At 37.6% G+C, this 23,380-nt stretch overlaps 1 protein-coding gene across 3 annotated transcripts in view; it reads left to right on the forward strand.

Annotated features, from left to right (window-relative positions):
* The window catches only part of ATP2B4 (ATPase plasma membrane Ca2+ transporting 4), a 200,843-nt gene extending 186,005 nt beyond the window's left edge, over window positions 1-14,838 (forward strand). For 2 of the 3 annotated variants that reach the window (XM_070745408.1, XM_070745409.1), the window contains exon 21: window positions 9,470-14,838. In XM_070745408.1, coding sequence (XP_070601509.1) covers window positions 9,470-9,772 — 303 coding nt within the window. In that variant the 3' untranslated portion in view covers window positions 9,773-14,838. Of the gene's footprint in view, window positions 1-2,477; window positions 2,595-9,469 lie in introns of all 3 variants that reach the window. The other variant, XM_070745410.1, reaches the window with a different exon arrangement.
* The last annotated feature ends 8,542 nt before the right edge of the window (window positions 14,839-23,380 follow it).

The following is a 23,380-nucleotide window of genomic DNA, read 5'->3' on the forward strand; positions in this document are numbered from 1 at the left end:
GGTGGGAGAAGCTGTATAAGTACAGTATAAGTATAAGGGCAGACTAGGTGGACCATGAGGTCTTTTTCTGCCGTCAGTCTTCTATGTTTCTATGTGTCTATGTTTCTATGTTTTTGCCCTTCCCAGGCATTGAATTATGGGCATGGGCACTAGCTTATGCACGATAGCACAGGCCTAGGCTCTTTCAGCACCCAAGGAAAAGAAAGGTTCACCATCACTGCTTTAGGACATTGTTTCTCAACCATGGGAACTTCAGGATGCATGGACTTCCACTCCCAAAATTCTCCAAGGCTGGCTAGGGAGTTGAAGTTCATGCATCTTAAAGTTCCCATGGTTGAGAAATACTGCTATAGGAGTTTATCTCCAGAGCAGAAAATTAAATCCTAAAAGAAGGAATGTGGTTTTGACAGTACCTGTGGCTGGGAATTTTAATGTATGTCATCTTGAAAATGGGTCTTTGTACAATGCATTGATTAATTTTTTTTAAAATGTACGATTATGGGTATAAATTAAAAGCAAAAGATGTAGAGGAGGGCAAAGAATCCACTGAAAATATCCTAAACTGCATGTGTTTTCTGAACTCTGGTACTGTCTTTTATTAGCAAGGCAAGGTCACATTTGCATGTCACACTCTGCCTGAGATATGCCACAGAGGTAGTTGTGAGACCTGAAGTGCACAAAATGATTTCAAGAGCAGAACTACAGAATGCTTGAACACATAGCTTGGTTTAATACGTTAAGCTGATTTGCCCAAAATCTTTGGAAGGAGAACCATTCAGAAGGTATATACCCTCCTCTTTCTATTCCAGAGTCGCCTGTGGATGGTAGGTACAAATAGATAAAAATCTGAATATGTTAAAGGTTCAGAAGGGAAATGTTTTTAATAGGAAAGTGAACACAAAAACAAGGGGACACAATCTGAAGTTAGTTGGGGGAAAGATCAAAAGCAACATGAGAAAATATTATTTTATTGAAAGAGTAGTAGATCCTTGGAACAAACCTCCAGCAGACGTGGTTGGTAAATCCACAGTAACTGAATTTAAACATGCCTGGGATAAACATAGATCCATCCTAAGATAAAATACAGGAAATAGTATAAGGGCAGACTAGATGGACCATGAGGTCTTTTTCTGCCGTCAGTCTTCTATGTTTCTATAAACCTGAGTTACTGATGATGGTGATATAAAAAAATAGGAAAAAAGAAAAAGAAACCCTATCATGCTAATAAGGAAGAAGAAGGAGTGACCATGTCCACTTTGTAAAAGAATCAGTCCATTGACGGAGCTTTCCATACCCACTGACTTAAAAACACTGCCAACTATGGCAAAGCCTAAAACACTGCCAGCTATGGGAAACAGTAAAAGTCACTCATATTAGGGGGGGTAGTTGTGGTTGTGGTGATTGTTATTAATAATATGGCATGCAAACGAGCCTTGAATTTGAAAAACAAAACTTACAGAATTGCAGTTTTCCCCAAATAGTTGATATTTATCTCTCTTTCTCTCTTTCATCCTCCCCAAGAAATATAGCTGGGATTCTTTTTTACTGCTTACATGATTGAACTACAGAATGCACCATGTTTTCCCTTCTTACTTTCCAATCGAGACAAAACCGTTTGCTAGTAACCTAGGACACCGGGGGTCTTGTATCAAGACAGCAGCATTTCTATGCCCGCATTTCCAAAATCTGGAATATAATAAGGTGGAAAAACAAACTTCTACTACGGAACCCCTGCATGCTAATATATCTTTGCTGCTTTGGGATGACTTGGTCAGCTGCGATTAATTCTGCTTTTTTTACTGTATTACTCATTTCCTAACATTGGCTAAAAAGAAATCTCTCACTATGATCCCAGAGTTTGTACCTTAAGAGATAAACTTGGCACCCAGCACTTTTATAATGCCTGTTTTGGGCTGACATGGATACCTTTTAAGAACATTTGTATTGTACCACCGATGTTTCCAATTGTGCATGCTGCACTTTTGCATTATACAGCATTTGGCTTACATGCACATTTTCTCCACGTCCCACTGTACTTGCAGAGTACCTTAATTTCAAGTCCTTTTGCCCTGCTGCTTCACTCTGCATAATAATTTGGTAGGCACATGTATGCAGTTACATTCTCCGGAAAGTCTAAATGTATTCCAGAAATGAGATGAGCAACCTCAAAAAACGTTTTCTCCCTCCCAAAATTCATATTTGCATATGCAAACAAGACTCTAGTAGACAGCAGGTTGAATTGGGGAAGGAAAGGGGGGTGGAAAAGGCTGGGATCTCTTTGCTTAACAGCTTTCTCTTTGGATTAACTGCTGAAACTGTGGGGGATATACTGGGTTTCTCTATTTTCCCCCTTCCACTTTTGTTCCTTATGGTATGTATCTGTATCCTTTGTCTGTCAACTTCCCCTTCCATTGTCCTAGTTCCTTTTCCTCTTTTGATTGTGGGACAAAGCTATCTCACTCTCTGATTCTTTGCAGATGGACGTAGTTTACACATTCCAGACCGGCGCCTCCTCTTTACAGGGAGCCCTCAGGAGACAGCCTTCCATCGTGAGCCAACACCACGATGTAAAAAATGTTTCTAGCCCAACCCATGTAGCTCTTTCCTCCGTCAATTCCACTCCCACCACTTCTGCTGCTGCTGCTGCTGTTGCATCTCCTCCTGCGGGCAGTGAGTGATAGTCTATTCAATGCATGACTTCCTAATAACCACCAAAGGCACTCGCACAAAGCTAACCAAATCTGTTCTTTTTCCCCCCTTTTCTTTTAACCTGTAAATGGATTCATGGTTTCTTATCTTGAGAATTGGGAAGGAAGTACAGGGGTGGAGGGAACCAATTTTCTCTCTATTTCTCTGTGTGTATAACCTTAAAAAAAACAATCTTGCATCCTTAACGTTGTTTTAAAATTCTTTCTGGTTCTTTTTTCTGACTTTTGTCCTTCCCTATTGCAACTCTTTTCCTTTTCTGCAGGACCGAATTAAAATTCCCACTTTCCCTGTAGGAATTTTTTAAAAGTCTGATGTCTTTCTTAGAGGTAAAGATGGAACATATAATAAAAGGAATAACCACCGTAGATTTGAAAATATGAAAACAAAGGCATACAGTAGCAGGCTTAGCTTTTTGGTATTCATATTATTCCAGGTTTGCCACTCAACAAAGCAGTCTTCTGCGTGTTTTACTAACTTAACGTTTACCCTTTCTGAACTCTGTGGAAATTATTTCTGAATAAACGTGCAACATAACATTTTCTGAAAGCTTTATCCTACACCCTTAAAAGTCATTGGACATTTCCTTAAACTCCCCTTCCACACAAGCATCTCAACTATAACTAGGTGGAGAAAAGAAGTATATGCCACAAAGCTGATAAACTTAGGTTTACTTTAGATTTTTTTAATGAATTGATTTAACTAAAACATTGAATTTAACACATGATTTATGAAATGTCATTTAAAATCTTTTTAGTTTCCTAGTTTGGGATGTATTGATTATTTATAAAACTTTCTGTATGCCAATTTACATTCCGTTTCTAGTTTTAAGTTCTCTCCTGACACAGCCCTGTGATGAACTCCTAATTTCTATGTTGTACTTCTACATAATTAAGCAGTTTAATGGTTCAGAAATTAAATTTTCTATGTATTGAAGCAGTAATTATTTGTCCAAGAAAAGATGGGAGGCCGACCGCATGTGTTGCAAAATAATACTTGTAAAAGAGATCTTACAAATTTTTCCTATTTTAATTAAGTGCTGCTTTGTATGTCTTCATGGAACTGGCAATCAGTTGTGTTTTGCTATTCAACAAATAGCATCCTTTTCTTCTCCAGAAAAATTGGCTTACAAACTAGTATTACATCAACGGTCATACATTTTTCCACTGCTTTGGTTTTTTTTTTAAAAAAAATCTGTTCAATATGGGTTTTAATGCAATATGCATTCATTTGTTTACCTCACTTTTCTTAAGAATTCAAGGAAAAAAATGAAAATGATTTATATCATGCATTTAACTAATATGGCTATTTTTCATTTATAAACAAATATTGTTTCTGGAGGAGTACACCGCTGGCATTTGTTTCTCTGACTGTGCCTCCAAAGAAAGAAGCAATTTATTTAAAATTATATTTGTTTTTTTTTAATTTTGTGCACCGCCTTTAAGGAACTGCACATATTTTTAATGACTCACAGAAGCATTAATTTGTGTATCAAGAAGAAATCTTATTTAAATGGGAATAGAATTCCCCTCTATATACTAATTATTTCAACTAGTATGTTTTTCTCTCTGTGCAGTTGTCTTGATTTTTTTTTGCTGCCCTTACAAAGCTACCTGTCCATGTTTTTCCTTCATCTGTCTGCGCCTCCTTCTTTCCTTCTCTCTCTCCCATAACCTCTTGGAAAGTTCTACAGTCCTTAAAGCAATTGCAGTGTGCTCAAAGGGTAACTTAGAAAAACAGTAAATTTGAGTAAGGAGTATGCCTTGCTCATGGAAGTTTATAATTAAGGATTGTTTCCTGATAAAATTCTGAAGGAATTAATGTCCTTAGATTTTCAGAGGAGAGCTAAATAGCTTATGGCCTATTCTACTCAAAAGAAAATGGAAAACACATGTTTTTCTTTTCTGTCTACTAATGAAATGGACACGAGCAGATAGCTGTGGAACTAATGTATACTTTTTTTCCTTTTAATGAGGGATCAGATATGTCGAAAAGTACAAGTCTCCTTTCCAGAAACTTTATTAGAAAGACTCTTTTAAGGATATGAATAATCGAAGACATGCTTTATTTCTTCTTTACCTGTAGTATGTTTGGTCTTGACACAAATGATGTAGATTAAAAACTGTGTACTAGGTTAAGCCATAATAGCTGAATGAATCCTCTATGTTTAAAATAGGTTTTATCTTTAGTTATCAGATCTTGAGGACAGAAGAAAGGAAATCATTATTATCAGAGGTTGCAAACAAAGCTTTAGGCATCCCTAGTCATATTGCATATTTCAATGAATCCCTAGAAGAAGCTGATACACAGCGTACATGATTCAAAGTAAACATTAGAATTTCTCTGAATGCATAACATTTCAGTTGCTTCTATCTTTTTTTTAATTGTGAAGTTGTTAATAAGTTCCCAAAGATGGCTGACTTATTAGGTCTATGTTTAGGTGGAAGAAATGTTACTGAACAAATATTCTCACTTTTATAATCTCTGAGATTGTAATATTTGTTCTTTCTATTTTCAACAACCATGGGCCCCTCCATGCCAATATTAAACGTGGGTTGCCTCTATTATGTTTAGGGTTGTGTGGAAATCAATGGTATGGGAAAGATTGGGCAAGCAGATGGAAGAATGGATTCAATTAAAATTCAATGTATCCTACACGCTAATGTCTCATAGACAGAGAAGAAATTGAATTTAAACGTGGTTATGAATGAAATTAAAAAAATACCTACATCTGATTAATAGAAATGTTTGGAATCATGTGCCTATATCAGTTGTTGGGTTTTTTTTTTAAGAATTCATTGAAATATGCCCAGGTGTGTCTAAACATTTGATTATTGTTGATCACTTTGCATAGAAGTTTAAGTTTAAGTTTAATCAGATTTGTATGCCGCCCCTCTCCGCAGACTCGGGGCGGCTCACAGCAATAACAATACAATGTAAAACAGATCTAATATTTAAGTTAATTTAAAAAACACCACAAATTAAAACCAATCATACACACAAGCGTACCATGCATAAATTCTATAAGCCTAGGGGGAGGGAACATGTCAATTCCCCCATGCCTGACGACAGAGGTGGGTTTTAAGGAGCTTACGAAAGGCTAGGAGGGTGGGGGCAACTCTGATATCTGGGGGGAGTTGGTTCCAAAGGGTCGGGGCCGCCACAGAGAAGGCTCTTCCACTGGGTCCCGCCAAACGACATTGTTTAGTTGACTGGACCCGGAGAAGGCCAACTCTGTGGGACCTAACTGGTCGCTGGGATTCGTGCGGCAGAAAGCCAAGAGAGGAAAAGACATAGTTAGAGTTATATCCTGGCTTTATTTTATGTCAGTTGAAGGCAGCATACATACTTAATACTTCTGTTGTGTCCAGAGGACAGTTAGGCCTTGTACCCGCCCCACATTCCTTGGGCGGGAAAATACTGCAAGGTGATTGGTTGGCTCTTCCATCTCCCATTTTCTTCACAATAACCCTGTGAACTTGGCTGAATTAGATGTGACTGAGAAAGTCACTCAGCTGGCTTCTGTTTCATAGTCTCCTGCTTCCTAGACTGGCACCAGAGTTAGCTTCATGAACATAATAGGTTCATACATTATACTTAAATGACGTTTGCTTTACCAGGCTTATTAAAGAATGCATAGGTGGTTTCATGTAATACACTGAGACATAGAGACTAAAATAAAGCCAAATATATCCTAGCACATGGTATTAACCATGTGGAGAGGGGCGGCATACAAATCTAAATAAATAAATAAATAAATAATAAATAACCGATAAGAACAAAATTGAGACAAAATTTTATTATGAAACTAAAATAATCGTGGGTTGGATTTGCATGCTGGACATTAAGTATTTTTGGCCCTGATTGTGTTTAGCATTAGCTTCATGCTTTAATTCAGTCAGATGAAATTATATCAGATTTGGAGATATCCTTATACTCATTAATCTCTCTCTCTCTATATATATATAAGCCACATACCACTCACTCATCATGAAATATCCAGAACTGTAAAGCTTACAGACTTGAAATTGGCACTCTTGGCTTCTAGGTGCTCAGTAAGAAAGAATTTTTTGAAATGACCATCAGATCATTAGGATTTTTTATACAGTATTACATTAACATGCTCTAATGCTAAGGAGTTAAATGTTCTACTCCCTCTCCCCACCTGAAAAGAACTGTTCAAACTGCCAGTTGCTTTATATTAACAGGCTCTGAGGCTATCCTGTTGCTAAACCAAGTGTGGGCGTGGCCAGCGTGTGATTCATCTGGCCTGTGGGTTGTGAGTTTAGACATTCTACTCCACCTTCCCACCTGAAAGGAACTCTGTTCCAACTGCCACTTACCTTATATTAACACAATCTGATGCTAAGGAGTTACACATTCTACATAAGCTGCCCCGAGTCCTCGGAGAGGGGCGGCATATAAATCCAGTAAATAAGTAAATAAATAAATTTTCAAGTTTTAAATGTCCATCTTAACTACTCATTAATTTTCAAGCTTTAACTGTCAATTTATCAGGCCCGATCACATAGTTTCACAGTGAAGCATGGGGATCCAGCTATTAGTATTAAATATGTTGGAAATTTCTAGCATGCTTTAGCCATCTTAATAGTTTCATGTATTTTAATCAGAACTTTGCCACTTTGGATACTGAAACCCTATTTCTGACTTTGCAAAGTATAATCCTTAAAGCCTAAGTATTTGAAAGACTACCTGTTTCAGTACAAACCTGGCTATCATAAAGATGTCCAGGGAGGTTTTTTCTAAATATTGCAGAGGTCTATTCATCTTGCACGCTCTTAAACAGTACAAGGCATACTTGAAAGTTATGTTTGTTCTCTTTCTATATAAGAGTATTCAAAATGCCTGTTTTATCCACTCTTTTTTAAAACTTATTTTAATTTGCATTTTATTAGTAGCTGTTGCAAATGCTTAAAATGAGAGTAGGAAGCTGGAGAATGAATAAATAAACAACAGAGAAGCACCCTGCTGGATAAACTCTCCTCCCCTTTATTTTTTTGTGTGCTGCAATTACCATACATTCCCTCCAAGATTTTTGTCATAATCACAGTGCTTTAACTCTGGCTGGGAGGCAAGAGAGCTGCAGAAAGAAATCAGTGGTGATGTCCTATCACCAGCAGCATTACCCCATCATGTGTTACTGGAAATTGTTTTCCAGTACCATTTCTTTCAGAGAAGCATTAAGAATTAATATATGAATTCATAAGGCTTCCAAGTAAATTGTAAATGTAGCAAGAGAAAAAAAAATCCCATCGTTCCTTTAAAATTTCATCTTCAAATTACTGTGGAGTTCTTTAAATAAATTAATATAATTAGCATGTTATACTGCTGGATTGCCATAAGAGATTGAAAATATTGAGCAAATTTGTTCCCACCCACCTATCTACTTCTGAGAACTGAAGAAGGCTTTGGAGAAGGCTTTTAAGAGTGTTGCTACTATGTATTTGTTGTTATGAATAATTGGGTATAAAATACTGGTAGGGTTTTTTTTCCCTATAAATATGCCTGAACAGTTATTTGAATTTGAAATTCATTACACCATTTTTGTTTGTTTTAGCTCATCAGTGCATAGAATGTGGATTGCATTAAGATGCACTATTTTAATTTGCTTTGGGGATATGTTTGCATAGAAGTCTCAGTGTAATGTTGATAGTATTGCCTATATTTAATGTATGTACGTATACGGTTAATATGGACAATGGCAAGCTTTGATCATCATGTTTGATATGTTGATTTGTTTGAGCATGATTTTCGCAGCAACATGATTCATCACGCAGAGGGAAGATGTCTGAATCCCAATTTCCAATAATGCTTTTTTGGTATGCATGTACGATTTATATTACTTCTGTGACCGAAGAAACTGTGATCAGAAGAAGGAATGGAAGGACAAAAATGTCTTAAGTCTGAGTCAGACACAATCAAAATAACCAAAGAATTATTAAGATTTTGTGACCTCATTCATTTCCATCTTCCCTAAATCTCAGCTGTTGGAAACTCTGTAGGGTAACTTGTAGCCTGTGAGCATGAGTTGCCTTACTCTTACCTTTGAACATTACTGTCACAAGCTAAGAGAAGCAATGGGCTCTTTCCCAGAGCAGCAGTGAGTACTAAACATCCCTGTTGAATAAGCTGTCTATTAACTGTTCTTGGAAATGAGTCGCCAGTTTCCAAACAGAAGCGCTCCTAGCCTGTGCTCCAATTTAATAGCCTCCTTACTACTGCATGCTCACTGATATGTTCATCGTTCTGCTTGGATTTGCTACAGTACACGGTCTTGAACATTTTTGTGTGCAACACATTTCAGCTAATTAAATCTTTATAGGTTTGGGAATTTAAAAACAGCACCATCTTTTGCCACTCCGGTTTTGCCTTGAAGCAAGTCTGTACTTCAAGAATGTGTGTGTTTTAATTGCTTTTGAGCTGCTCCATATGGATAGTTTTGTTGAAGAACAACTGTGCTTTGAATGTCCATGCATTTAAAAACTGCTGTTAGAAATGTGACATGTCTTTTCTTGCAGCTCCTGAAGCCGCCTCATAGTTGGTTGTCCCATCACATGTACAGTGCCTGACTTTCATATTGATTTGGGGTTTTTTTTTTGTTCCAAACTATTATTGCGACTTGCTGTTTTTGTTATATTTATTGCATTCTTCCTTCCCCTGAAATCCTTAAAGGCTGCCTCTTGCTATCACTCACTTTTGTGTTTGTTTTTATTTTCATCCCTCATCCTCCTGTGGTATATAGATCAAGGTGGTGAATGCGTTCCGTAGCTCCCTGTATGAAGGCCTCCAGAAACCCGAATCCAGAAGCTCCATTCATAACTTCATGACTCATCCAGAGTTCATCCTCGAGGAAGACGAGCCTCAGTCCCCACTCCTCGACGGCACTGATGAAGACTTGGAAGCTGAAGAACTTAAGCAAAGTGAAGAGAGCCCAGGGGAGTCCTCACCCCTCAACACAAATAACAATGCAATGGACAGCAATATAGCTGAGGACACCATGCCAGAGCCAGAAAGCCCTTTACACAGCGTGGAAACATCAGTTTGATCTCTGAACTTTGACCTTCCTGCTTCCCGTTTCTCTAGGCCACACAGGCACCAATATCTGACCATACACTGCAGCTACTTTGGCCAATTCCCTCTCCATCCTCTATGGTTTCTTGGCTGCAGAAATCATGGTATCACCTGGGTAGAGTTGTATTTTCAACAAATTGCTTGGCAGAGGTGCCTCCCTCATGAAAGAAATCATCAGTGTGATCATTATCTTCTCAAGTTGGGTACCACATGTGTGTAGTAGTAATTTTTCTCCTTGCTCAAGTTATACGCTTAAATAGAGAAGCTCTAGATACCCTTTAAAAGTTTGGTGTATAGCATCTATGGCACAGTTGTAAAATATTTCCCTATTTTTTTTTATGGAATGAGAATCCAAGATGCTTTTATATGTCCTTGGGAGGATGACAGTGGGTGTCATAGGATTGTTATTAAAGGGAACGGGTGGGGGTTGGTCTGAGTAAGGAGTTAATTGTGAACCCAGTCTTGCACAGAGCAAGCTGGGGAAGAACTAGTATCCATCCTTATACTATTTTGTTTCTATTATCTCTTTGTTTCCAAGGTAGTATTAGTCACAAAAGATAAGGAAGAATATACAGACAGTCTTAAAATATATTTTTAAAAGGAATAAAACTAACCATAAGGAGATACAACAGTGCCATATATTCTGAAAGAATAAAATGTTAAGGGATTTGGTTTTTAATGAAAAATTACTTTTTATGATTTCAAATCAAAATACTTTGGAATTATATATTAGCTGAGATACATTTATATATTACATATTATTTGTTTAATTGGAATTTCATCATTCTGAACCTCAGGTGAATATGTCCTTAGAAAGGTGAACATCTGATTCCCCTCTGATTGCAAACAAGATGGAACAAGTATTGGCTTGTTATGTCTGCCCAATTTTTATTTGGATAATTAGAAGGAGCCAGTTCTTTGGAGAGTGCAAGCTATAAAGGCCAGCTCTAATAAGAGTCTGTCAGTTCTTACACTTTTGAATGCAGTAATGCAGTGTTTCGCAACCTTGGCAACTTGAAGATATCTGGACTTCAACTCCCAGAATTCCCCAGCCAGCATTCGCTGGCTGGGGTATTCTGGGAGTTGAAGTCCAAATATCTTCAAGTTGCCAAGGTTGGGTAACACTGCAGTAATGAATGCTGAAGAATAAAAAAGTAACAGGAAAATGTCTTGGCCACAATTACCTACACAGTATGTTTTTGTGTGTATGGAAAAAGTAAATGAATCAGTTCTGTACATTTGGGACATACTATGTAGTATTGTGGCACAAACCACTGTCCTTAGTTGTTAAGAATAAGATTCTCCCCATGTCTTTTTTTTCTCTCCATCTTGTACTGAAAAGATGCTTGCTGGTCTTATCTTGATACAGTTGCAATATTGAGATGCTGGTATGGCGGGAGGTCACTGCTCCACCCTTACAGACCATAGCCATATGGGGAGCGAATAGGAGGTCCTGCTGACACTGCTTGTATAGAATTTCTGCAAGAATAGTGGGGTATCTAACCAAATGTGTGCTAATCTAGCCCCTTATGTCAGTTCACAGCCCTTTTATTGGAAAGTACTACCTGGAAGCAAAGAGAATCTTAACTGTTCTTACTTCTTTTGAAAGATTTATTATCTGGCCATCTTCCCAGCATATTCAAGTGTATGCAATATTTTATTTTATTTTTGCTGGAAATGGGGCTTTAAAAAATTCTTTTTCCCTTTCCCTTTGGAAGAACGCACAGCAGGAACTCCTGTGCCTTGTCTATGCACTGCCCAAAGCACTGCCTGTCATATTTGAGACTAGTACTTTGCCAAGAGATAAGTGCTCCTTAAGCAAAACACAAAACAAACCAAGAAGGGAAGTAAATTGTCTCTTGATTTTGGCCCTTTAAGCCCAAATACTTCTACCTGATTGATTGGTCACTGGATTTCATCCTGAGTTCAAAGTAGACTGATGAAGATTCCTTTTCCATAGCTGTTCTTTTCCAGGGTTGCTGTAAAGAGGACTTGTATGCTGGGTTCAGCACACTGCCATTATCTGGGTTAAAAAAACACCCGTTCGTGTTCCACCTGCTGAATTGCAAATAAGGCCCTAAGTCATTCTCACCTTCCTTCCAGATACATCACTTCATCCCTTTCATCTGAACTATATAGATTGGGAGGACTTAAGGAGGGGAGCCCCGTTTTCTTGTTGTGCAACCTATCAGATAAGGGGAAGGGCGCCCCTTTTCCTTTCCTTTCATTCTGTTCAAAACATTGCAATGCTTCGAGGTCATTTTTTCTATTTTAACTACTTGCAAAAACAAAAAGGGGAGGGGGGGTTAGGCACCTGCGTGAATATTTGTGAATTATTTGGGGGAGGGACTTACTGATTTTATTTTTATGTTTGGGTGTTTTTTTTTTAATTCAAGCAGTTTTTGGAAGAAGAAACTCACTCCAACTCTCTGTAATTGACAGGTTGCAGTGAGCTATCTGGCCTACATTTTTATCCATTTTTTCCCTTTTATTCTGTCTGGTTTCCTCAGGGGACAGGGGATAATTATATAAATATTATGCAAAAAATATATAGTTTTCTTTAGATCAGAAACGTATATTTTTAAGTCAGCCATATGTATTTTGTTTAAAAGAAACAAAGCTGTGAGTTACGTAACTGCAGTGGAATGTAGTCACATGGCTGGCAGTGGAAAATGAATGTTTGGTCAGACTCTTGTCAGCTTCCTTTCTCTAAACAGCCATCTTTGTAATAAAGTCAGTTGTGTTATACAAAACTGTTTTTTATATAAATTATGTTGATATGGCAATTTGCTTAAAGTATAAGTGTTTTACTGTGCATACATTTTTAAATGTAAAATAGTTTTGAGTTTTTCCTAGTTTAGTTTTGGTTATAAAATTGGCTGAAGTTGATTGGTTGAAGTTATTAAAGACCTGTAGAATATGCCGCCACGAGAGAGGACTTAAGATGAAAGCAAGGAGTCCACTTTGAAGATGTATGGATGCAAGCACTCACCCATTGGCCAACTTGCTGGTTCCGTTAATACTTTTGATCCTCTGCCTAGGGAAAAAGAGGGATTTCTTTTCAATTAATTCCTTCCTTATGTCAAAATAGTTGAACAGTTCTGTCCGAAGTTGACTGCATCAGCCATCTGAGAAAAGGCAAGTAAACCCAGTTCAGCAAAGATCAGCTCTTTAGTACAAAGTGCACACTTTATTTTATGTTATGTTGTGTTATTTTTACCCTATGCAGCATTCTTCTGGATGTAGCTAGCATCCAAATAAGGTGGTTCCTGCACACAACTTCATTTATAAATATAGTCTATCCTTGCTGGATGATGTTAGATTATAATTTCTTACAACAGTAAGTATGCCGTTAGAAACAAAACTATCTTTGCAGGAAGCAAATAATGGGAGGGAGAAATAATTCAAGATTGTGCCATGCCAGATGGAAGATTAGGTAGTATCCTCTTGTGTACATTATTATGCTTGGGATGATTTATTTTTTAAAATGAAATGGGCCCTAGAGCAGTTTTTCATCTGTTTCTTAATAATAGGAATATATTCTTTTTGTTAAACAAATTGGCACATTGGTACCAAAGACATTACATTGTTCCCTACGTGCAGTGAAAAATACCCATTTTCAGGAGCTAAAACTGTGCAATTGGTTCTTTTTATTCTATTGCACAGGGATCTAGTTTAATTTTTTTTAAAGTTTTGTGCAATAAGTTTTAGGAAAATATTATTTTAAAAGGCATTTCTAAGAGAGAAAACAAATCTAATTGTAATTTTAGCCATGGGCAATCTAAATGAAGGTTTATACCATAACCATGTTTTTGAGTAATATTTGAGCAGTAGTATAAAACACTTGAGTGTTTGTTTAGCTTTTGATCTAAGGACCAACAAAAAGACTCATTATAACAGGGCTGCAAGCAAATCCACTAAAGATCTCCAATCATTTCAACTCAATAACCGCATTTTTTAAAAAGTGTTTTTTAATGGATCAGTATTTGCTGAGCATTCCTAGTTCAGCATTTTTCTTTCCTGACCCATCATAGCTCTGGATGAGATTACAGCAATTGTTGAGATGGTTATAACCCTAAGAACAGGCCCAGCTTTAAAATGTACAGGAAGGCAATTACAGCTTCTAGATGTGTCATGGATATCTGTTATGAATAAGCTTCACCAGACTCTATAACTCTTTATGAGGGTCTTGATGGAGAATCTAGCTCTACCACTAAAGAGAGGAAATAAATTGAACTCTAATTTCAGTCCATGATGCTTTTAGGATTGCTTCAATATTATAATTGATATAGCTGCACACTAATCCCCTATTCTACCTAACTTTTTGTTGTGCTTTGTAGCTGGCAATATTCCTATTAACAAAGAACAAAAAGAGTCCAGTCTACAGATTCATGTGCCCTTTAAACCCATGGCTAAGACTACTTGTTCAGGTTTTTTTCTGCCCATAAATAAATACATATACAGTATTAACATAAATACTGTATATATGTTTATTTAAATCTCTTGAAGAGCATGCATATAAGAATTTTAAGTTTCCACTTTTTCAATAACTAGTATAATAAGCAATGGTATTTTTGTATTTAAAAAAAAAGACAAAACAAAAGACTGAATATTATATGGTATGCATGACAAAATGGTTTTTAAAAAGTGTGGTTTCAAAGCAATATGTACCCTGGTGTGTTTGCCATATTCTAGAGTCCAGCTTAAAGTGCACCTGATCTGTAATAGCATTTTGATATTATTTAATCTCTATGTAAAATGTTTTGCATGTATTTATATGGTTCTTGGGATTTTTTTTCTTTTTAGTTTGGCAAAGAATAAAGAGAGGGAAGGGGGTTGGCATGATTGACAACGCTTTTTCTGTAACATTTGGAATTTTAAATATAGATAATGCTCTGATTGGAAACAGTGCAAGAAAATTAAGATAATATGTAAGGTGCGACAGAAAGGGAAAGGCTTTTGAACTAATAAAGCTTGTTTTGCTGTTAAGCAGAATCAGTGCACAAGTGCATTGAGAGAATAAACTGTGCCCACATGTAATTGTGATGTCTTCAATATGTGTCCCATCAGTTTATAAAGTCACTGATCATCTACTGAAGCTACAATAGTATGAATTATTATACAATATTACTTTGGACCAAATTCATAGTGTGGAAATTATACACTTTTTAAAACGTGACTTGATATTTTTTTAAAAAATCTAAGATGGTTAATTGCACTAAATATTATGTGTCAGTTTTCCAATCTCTGAGTAAGGTCCAGAAAAAGCTACCAAATTCAAGCCAAGGCTAAGGATCCATGCCAATTGACACATGCAAAAATTCAAGTGAATACTTTAAAATGGAAAAGGCAGAATGCTTTGCAATTTAAACTTTATATTACAAATTTTGCCAGTTCATATGTTACACTTTTAGCATGAACTCTTTCAATGGCTGAACTTATTCCTGTTTCTGGCAATATATTATGTAAATATATAACATCATATCCAGAATGGGTATAGATTATTAAAAATAATTATTTAGTGAACATTGTCATGGCTTTTATGTCCTGTTGCACAACATGGTTATAATAGGGGTGGGTTCCAACTTGTTGCTGGTTCACTTCCTCCCGTGCCATGTGGCCACGTGCTCATAGTGCAAAAAATCCTGAATTATTTTTAAGTGCCAAAAATAAAATGGCGACACTTGCGCTGTGCTGGAAAGTTGGCTTCAGCGCCCCCCCCCCAAATTGAAAAAAAAGAAAAAAAAGATGGTGTCACCAATGGACTAGCACTGACTGATCCAGTTTGGTGACATCATCATGACATCACCAGCGGGTCGCTACTGGTTCAGGCAAACTGGTCCAGACCAGGAGGAACCCACCTCTAGGTTATACTGAGACAAAGCTTCACTGCGATATTTTCTAAAAGTGTGATGTTTATATGAGATCTTCACATTTTGAATAGAAAGATCTTTAGAAAAAGCCCTCATTTATGAAACATTTTCTTGATCAAGCATCCTTATTGGGAAAGACTTGAAGCTGCGTTCTAGGAAAATTGGATATGAGGTTTGATTAGGAATTCACTCTAGTTCAGTAGTGTAGTTCTGCAGGAGATGCAGTTATATACACTGCTCAAAAAAATAAAGGGAACACTTAAACCACAGAATATAACTCCAAGTATTCAATGAGAATATTTCATTCATTCAGATCTAGGATGTGTTATTTGAGTGTTCCCTTTTTTTTTTTTGAGCAGAATATAGGGCCATGCTTTAAAGCATAATTAAAATAATTAAAATGTAAAAGTAATAATTAGGAAGGACAAAAAAAATAAAGACTGAATCCAGTGTATGTAAAGAAAAGGGGGGAATTCTATTTGGAGGAATAGCATATATGAGAAAGAGTCAGTGAGCTTGCTACTGCAGTAACCCCTAACCTATCCCCATCATTATTTTGTCTGCATTGATTATACATTACAAACTTATTTTATTTTTTAAAATTGGTAAGTTTCATTCAAATAGGGAGCGGGTTATGATTTATTTATTTAGAAAAATAGTATGAATAGTTATAATAGCAACCTAGCAAGAGAACTTGAGAGCCTTTAAAAACTGAACAACAGTTACTGTTTTTGTACTGAATATGGGAAATCTTCATTTTTCCGAGAATTTAATGGTTCTTGTCTCACAAAGCTTACTCCCAAGTTTCTTTATTGTTTTATTTTAAATGGAGGGGGGGGGGCATTTGTCTAGGTAGGATCATTAGGTTCTTTTCTTAAGGAAAAGTCTTCTGCAACCACATTGTACATTTTGGAAAGCAAAATTGGGGTAAACACTTTAGCATACCATTTACGGTACTTCCTGAGGCCACACACACTTAGGTATGTGAGATTAAATATGTTGCTTTCAGTAGAATCTTGTGCAGTTTGGCTGGTTTGGTTTGGTTTGAGAAGTCTAGGCCAGTGTTTCCCAACCTTGGCAACTTGAACATATTTGGACTTCAACTCCCAGAATTCTCCAGCCAGATAATGCTGGCTGGGAATTCTGGGAGTTGAAGTCCAGATATCTTCAAGCTGCCAAGGTTGGGAAACACTGGTCTAGGCTGCCCCTTAAACCAAAGCAGCATGATTAAACACAAAACCAGTCAAATGATTCGGATGGCATAACACAGAGGTCTGCTCTCTTTGAAACTAGAAAAGCAATTTCTAAATAAGGCAATTGCAAAACTTTCTAGGGATTTCCAAAGGATTCTGAATTTCTTTTCATACATGTTATCCACTTCCGATAAATTCTGAATGAAATGCCCTTCCTTAAATACAGCATGGCACATAAATGTCACCAAAGTTATATTTCCTTCCCAAAACATCAAGTAAATTTATACATGATATGGTTACTCAAACTGGCTGCATTGCTACCAGTATACATTCCTAGGTGTCTTTTCTATGGTGCCACACACAAAACCAAATTGAAATTCACGTGCCATCTGTTATCTGTAGTGAACATGTTTTGTGGTTATTTGTTTCTATGTCATTGGTGCTCTTTTACATGCTGTAATTTTTAATCAGATGTGAAAGCTGCCATTTTTGTGCCTTCCAACCAGCCCACCACTGCCTAGATATGCTGATCTGTCTTCTACATATTTGACAACACTACCTATTTGCAATTACTGTTCCTTGAATTGCACGATTTAAAAAAATGTATCCAAATATTGGAGTCCCAACCAATCTAATAATAATACCATATTAGGACTCAGATTTCTGACAGAGGGAGGGAAATAGATATACTCTTTAATAACTCCATACAGATAAATGAATATATATTAATCAACCTCTTAGATTTTACAACTTTGGTAGCATTATAGATAACAATTTTGCTTCTTTACCATTCGATTTTGCTCAACAAATAAGGAGGTTTCTGCATTACCAGAGCATTTTATATCAGAAAAGGCACTCTGAATTACTCTTCTGGAAAAAAAAAATCAGATTTCTAAATTACGAGAAGAGCCTCCAAGAGTTAACACAAGCAATTTCTTTCAAATGAATGAGAGGATAATCATGATTGAAAGTGGCAGAACTATTGCTCTTCCCTTCCTGCCTTGTGTAGATGTCATGTATTCCCAAATGCCTGAAAAGGGATGTTGAAAGATAAACTATATGTAGACAGTTCACAAATAGACATCTATTTTAAAGGAAGAACAGAGTTGGAAGAGACCTTGGAGGTCTTCGAGCCCAACTTCCTACTCAAATAGGAGACCCTACCATTTTTGACAATGACTATCCAGTCTCTCCTTAAAAACATCCACTGATGGAGCACTCACAATATCTAAAGGCAAGCCATTCCACTGGTTAATTGTTCTATCAGGAAATGTATCCTTATTTCTAAGCTATTCCACTCTCTGATTAATTCCAATCACAAGGACATGCCTTTGATTCAGTTAAATAAACTCTAAAATATTAACAGGGAAGGTGTTATGTGGGTTTTTAAAAAAAATAATCCGTTGTGAATTAGTATTGAAAAACAGCAAAATGCAGGAGTGAAAGATGAGAGCTGAGATAGTAAGAAAATATTCAAATTGTGTTAGACGCCAATGTATGTTTTTTTAGTTAATTGGTTTTAGCAGACAAAACTAAAACTAGATCCAATTAAGTTAAACTGCAATATCTTCCACTGGCCTTAGTGTTTGTTTCTCTTGATCTTCATTTTGCAGAATCATTTCTCATTCCTTGAGAAATCAATCCTTTCTTATTTATTTTTTGGCTAATTTGTTAGCTGCTTTTGGGCCTTGCCATTAGCTAAACTCAACCTTCCAACCTATTTCATTGATTTTAAAAAAAATTTAAAAATGGTATTGTAATGCCTTGTTCAGGCTGTTAATTTTCCTACTTTTAAACAAAGATTGGACCAAGCGGATGATTGCACTGCCTCAATTTGTGACATAATAATTACCAATAAAGGTGAAACTGAGCAAAGCCTCAATAGATATCAGTGCCAAGTATTTGCTGCCTCTGTCCTTGATGTCTGTCATTGTCATTTGGTCCTGCGCAGTGTATCACTGACAAATCCAGACTAAACTTGTGAGGCCATTCATTTATGGGCAAGCATTTTTTAAAATTGTAAATAAAAAGATGCTAAAAATGATGCCCATTTCTTTCTCACTTCCTGGTATGTTCCTGGTTCCTGGTTTCTTCTGCTCTGATGACTGATTCTTCTCCTTAATTCCTTGTTCCAAAAATGTACATATTTGTGGTTCACAGTTTGGGAAGTGAGGAGTCTCATTCCAAATTACAGGATACTGCTATGTATCTAGTGTGTCCTTTCACAATGTTTTTCTCCTTAACCTAGTTTTCTTTAGATGTATTAAAGTAGATGGGCTCATAAGGAATTCCTTTTATATTGGACCATTGTTTATATTTCCTACTAAAAGGCAAGAAAAGATTCTTTACTATATGGGGTTATTAAAAGGGCATTAAAAAAGAGCAAATGTCAAATGGTTTTGGAACTGAGCAATTATAGTCTTTTCCAGAGTATAAGATACACCGCAATATAAGACCCACCTTAGTTTTTTGGGAGGAAAATAGGGGAAAGTATCTGCTTACCAGGTATTCATCTGGCTAGGGTCGTTAGTCTGGTCAGCTTCAGCACATTATTTTATCCTCTGGTTAAGGGCTTAAAAGTTTTTATTCTGAGAGAGTAACAATGCAAGAGCTTGCAAGCCAGTAATAGCTGGGAACATCATAAGCACCTGGAAAGAAACAGTCTGAGCAAGTAGAGCAATGAGAAAAACCCTGCAAAGACTTAGGGCTTGGAAAACAGTCTTCTTTGCAGCAGAGAGTAACAATGAAAGAGCTTGCAAACCGGTAAGAGCTGGGGACATCATTAGCACCTGGTTAGGGCTGGAAATAAACATTTGGAGCAAGTTAGACCAATGGGGAAAAAACTGCAAAGACTTAGGGCTTTGAAAACATTCTTCACAGAGTTTAGTTTAGTTTAGTTTAACCAGATTTGTATGCTGCCCCTCTCCGCAGACTCGGGGGGGACTCACAGCAATAACAATACAATGTAAAACAAATCTAATATTTAAGTTAATTTAAAAAACACCACAAATTAAAACCAATCATACAGAGAGTAACAGTGAAAGAGGTTGGGTACATTCATAGCACCTGGTTAGGGCTGGAAATAAATATCTGGAGCAAGTGAAGCAATGGGGAAAAAACCCTACAAAGACAGTTTGGAATACGTTCTTGGCAGAGTAACAATGAAAGAGCTTGCAAGCCAGTAAAAGCTGGGAACATTGTTAGCATCTGGTTAGGACTGGAAAGAAACTTACTCAGAGCAAGTTAGAGTAATGAGAAAAAAAACCCTGCAAAGACCTAGGGATTGGAAAACATTCTTCACAGAGAGAAACAATGAAAGCGCCTGCAAGGTAAGAACTGGGAAGATCATTTGCAGCTAGTTAGGGCTGGGGGGAAAACTGCATTGAGAGTACAAGATACACACAAATCATTAGTCTCTTTTAAGGAGGAAAAATGTGCGTCTTATACACTGAAAAATACGGTATTTGGCTTCAGTGCCAAAACTGAGTACATAGGTACTTGCTCTGATTACGTCAGCTCACAAAATTCTAAACAATGGTCATACTGGCCAACAATGAAAATTAAAGTCCACACATCAGGGTGGGGGCCAGGTTAGGCAGAGCTGGGGTGGAGGTATATTGGGATATATTGGAAATCTGTTGAATATTTCATTTATAATGCAAGGATTCATTGAAGCAAGGTGGTGGAACTGCATAAATCACTCAGTGGAAGGTTAAGTTAACACATACACACTGAAAAAGCACAAAACGAAGAATATGTATATCATTGCCTAATGTGGAAAGAAATCATCTCAGTATATTCTTAAAATGTGAGGAAGGGGACTTCAAATGCTGCTGTTATATACAGAACTCCAAGAAATGATAAAGAGTTAAATCAGGAAGAGCTATACTTATGAGTGTTGAACAATGACCTAGATCAGTGATGGTGAACCTATGGCATGCGTGCCACAGGTGGCATACGGAACCATATCTGAAGGCACACAAGGAATTGCCATTTGTCAGCTCCAGTGTGCATGCATGCGCTGGCCAGCTGATTTTTAGCCTTTTCCCCAGCCATTTTTGCTTTGCCCAGGCTTCAGGAAAGCCTCCTGAAGCCTGGGGACTCTGAAAAATGGCCCAACAGGCCTACTGGAAATCTGGAGGCTTCAGTAAGGCCTATGTATATGCGCAGGGCGGGGGGCAGCACAGGGGGTTTGTAGCAGGAGGGTTGTGCACATGAACAGGGGGAGGGCATTGTATCTTGGGTGGTGGGCATGTGCATGCACTCTTTTGGCACCCGAGCCAAAAAGGGTTTGCCAACACTGACCTAGATGATAGACCAACTCTATGATAGTCATTACAGCTGGAGGTGGTCCCACACAGGCTGTAAACCCAGTAAGGAGAAATATACCTTGCAACACAAGAAGTGGGAGCACGGCCGCAGGGCAAAAATTCATTTAGGGTATGCAGCTATGTTCTGACTTGTTTTCAGGGCCTCGGAGTGTCTGAAGTGCTGTGAATCTAATTTAGCTAGTACACTTTTAATCTCAATTTGGGGCAACATAAAATTGCATTCAGTGGTGAAAAGAACAATTGCCTGCAATGTACTCTGCTGACTACTACATTTTTAAAATATACAGTGGTACCTCTACTTAAGAACTTAATTCGTTCCATGACCAGGTTCTTAACTAGAAAAGTTTGTAAGTAGAAGCAATTTTTCCCATAGGAATCAATGTAAAAGCAAATAATGCGTGCAAATCCATTAGAAAAGAAAGAAAAGCTCGGAATTTGGGTGGGAGGAGGAGGAAGAGGACGACAGTCGCTGCCGAAGGAAGGTGAGGTGAATCAAAAAAATCCAAAAACAAGGCTTAAAAAAGACTCTGATGTGGCAAGGAGCAGCACACCCCTCCCATACACCTGGAGTGAGGCTGCCTCCCATACACTGCGCCACAGAGAGAAACCCAGGTGGGCAAGAGGGGGGATCCTTTAATCGAAAGGCGGCGGCTGCTGCTACCTGCTTCTTCCTTCCCATGCTGAAGGGCTCCCCTCTTCTCTCACTCGCTCACTTTGTAGCTGGCACTTTTCCTTCACTGTAGTGACTATTCAATTTGGCTGACGCCGAGTTGATTTGGCCAGGGCGAAGCACCCCCGTTTGCCTTTCCATGCCCAGACACTCCAGGAGGCAACAAAATTCTTTTTTCGCTCTGGACTGCCAAAGCCTCTTTAAGCGCCACCGAAAGGCTCCTCTGACAGCCCAGAAAAGCCCGAGATGGCCCGGATTAAATGGAAAATGGCAGGCAACTGGCTAGGCCTTTGTGCCGCTCTCAAATTTCCTGGAAAATTTTTCCGGGCTCGGGTTCTTAAGTAGAAAATGATTCTTAAGAAGAGGCAAAAAAATCTTGAACACCCGGTTCTTATCTAGAAAAGTTCTTAAGTAGAGACATACTTAAGTAGAGGTACCACTGTATTCTATAAATTTGCTTGTGTCATTCTCCCAGTATAAACCTTTTGAAATTGTAATAGCACGATCTATGCCCAAACAAGATCAAGGAAACTAAGTTTACAGCATGTGCCTTCCACATGCAAGCACCAAATTTTAGCTACAGCTTCCTGAAGCACTCCAAAAATTACTGCTTGATTTGTAGTTTTAGGATATGCAGTATTATAATAGTCATTGGTATTAGGACCTCCAATTCTAAGTGACTTACAAGTACAACGTGCCCATGCCAGCTAAGAACAGCAATGCTGGCATTTACAATTGCCATTAAATGAACTCCTCCTGTTCATTAGGCATATCACGTGATCTTTCATTTGTGATCTCCTGCCAGTTTCCCTGCAGACTGCTTGTTGGAAGCTGGCAATGAAGGTCCATGATGATGCTGCAATGACTACAATTTTAAGGATTGGACTTAAGCCACTTCAGTCAGTACCATCACAACTTCAGTCACTAAATGAATGGTTATCAACTAAGCATTATGGAACAATATCAAAAATTCAAAAAATGTCCTAACATGACTGCTGGAGTGTCACCCCCATTCCCAAACAATTCTTTATGCCTCCCCCACAGCAACACATATCTAGGCCATCCTGAAGAGTGGCACTCAGCAGCAGGACCAGGGCTGGGCCTGAAGAAAAGGACTGGGCCTTAACTTCAGCTCTAGCACCACAGCTGCCACTCAAAAAGGCTGCGTGTTTACACCAGAATCCAAGGCCAGGCACCCTCAGAAAGAATCTTCCTTATGTTTTCCGTGTACCAAATTTTCCCTTCTAAACCTAGTAGTTCTCTTGTATCCTCAGGGACTAAAATATATACTGTGTGAAAAGAGTCATACAGCTAGAAAAGTTGTATTAGGTTAACTATGATGTTAAAGTTATCCAAATATAATTGCACATAAAATACCTTTTTTCACTTTGTAAGCACTTTAAAGTTAACAATAGATTAACAAGGAGGCTCAAAGTATATCGTTGAGATAGTTATTGCATGATAAAATTTAACACAGAATAAAATGATCATAGGACACCCTTGGTATTTTTTTCA

Source organism: Erythrolamprus reginae, chromosome 3 (assembly GCF_031021105.1).
Source record: "Erythrolamprus reginae isolate rEryReg1 chromosome 3, rEryReg1.hap1, whole genome shotgun sequence".
In the NCBI taxonomy this organism is placed as follows: Eukaryota; Metazoa; Chordata; class Lepidosauria; order Squamata; family Dipsadidae; genus Erythrolamprus; species Erythrolamprus reginae.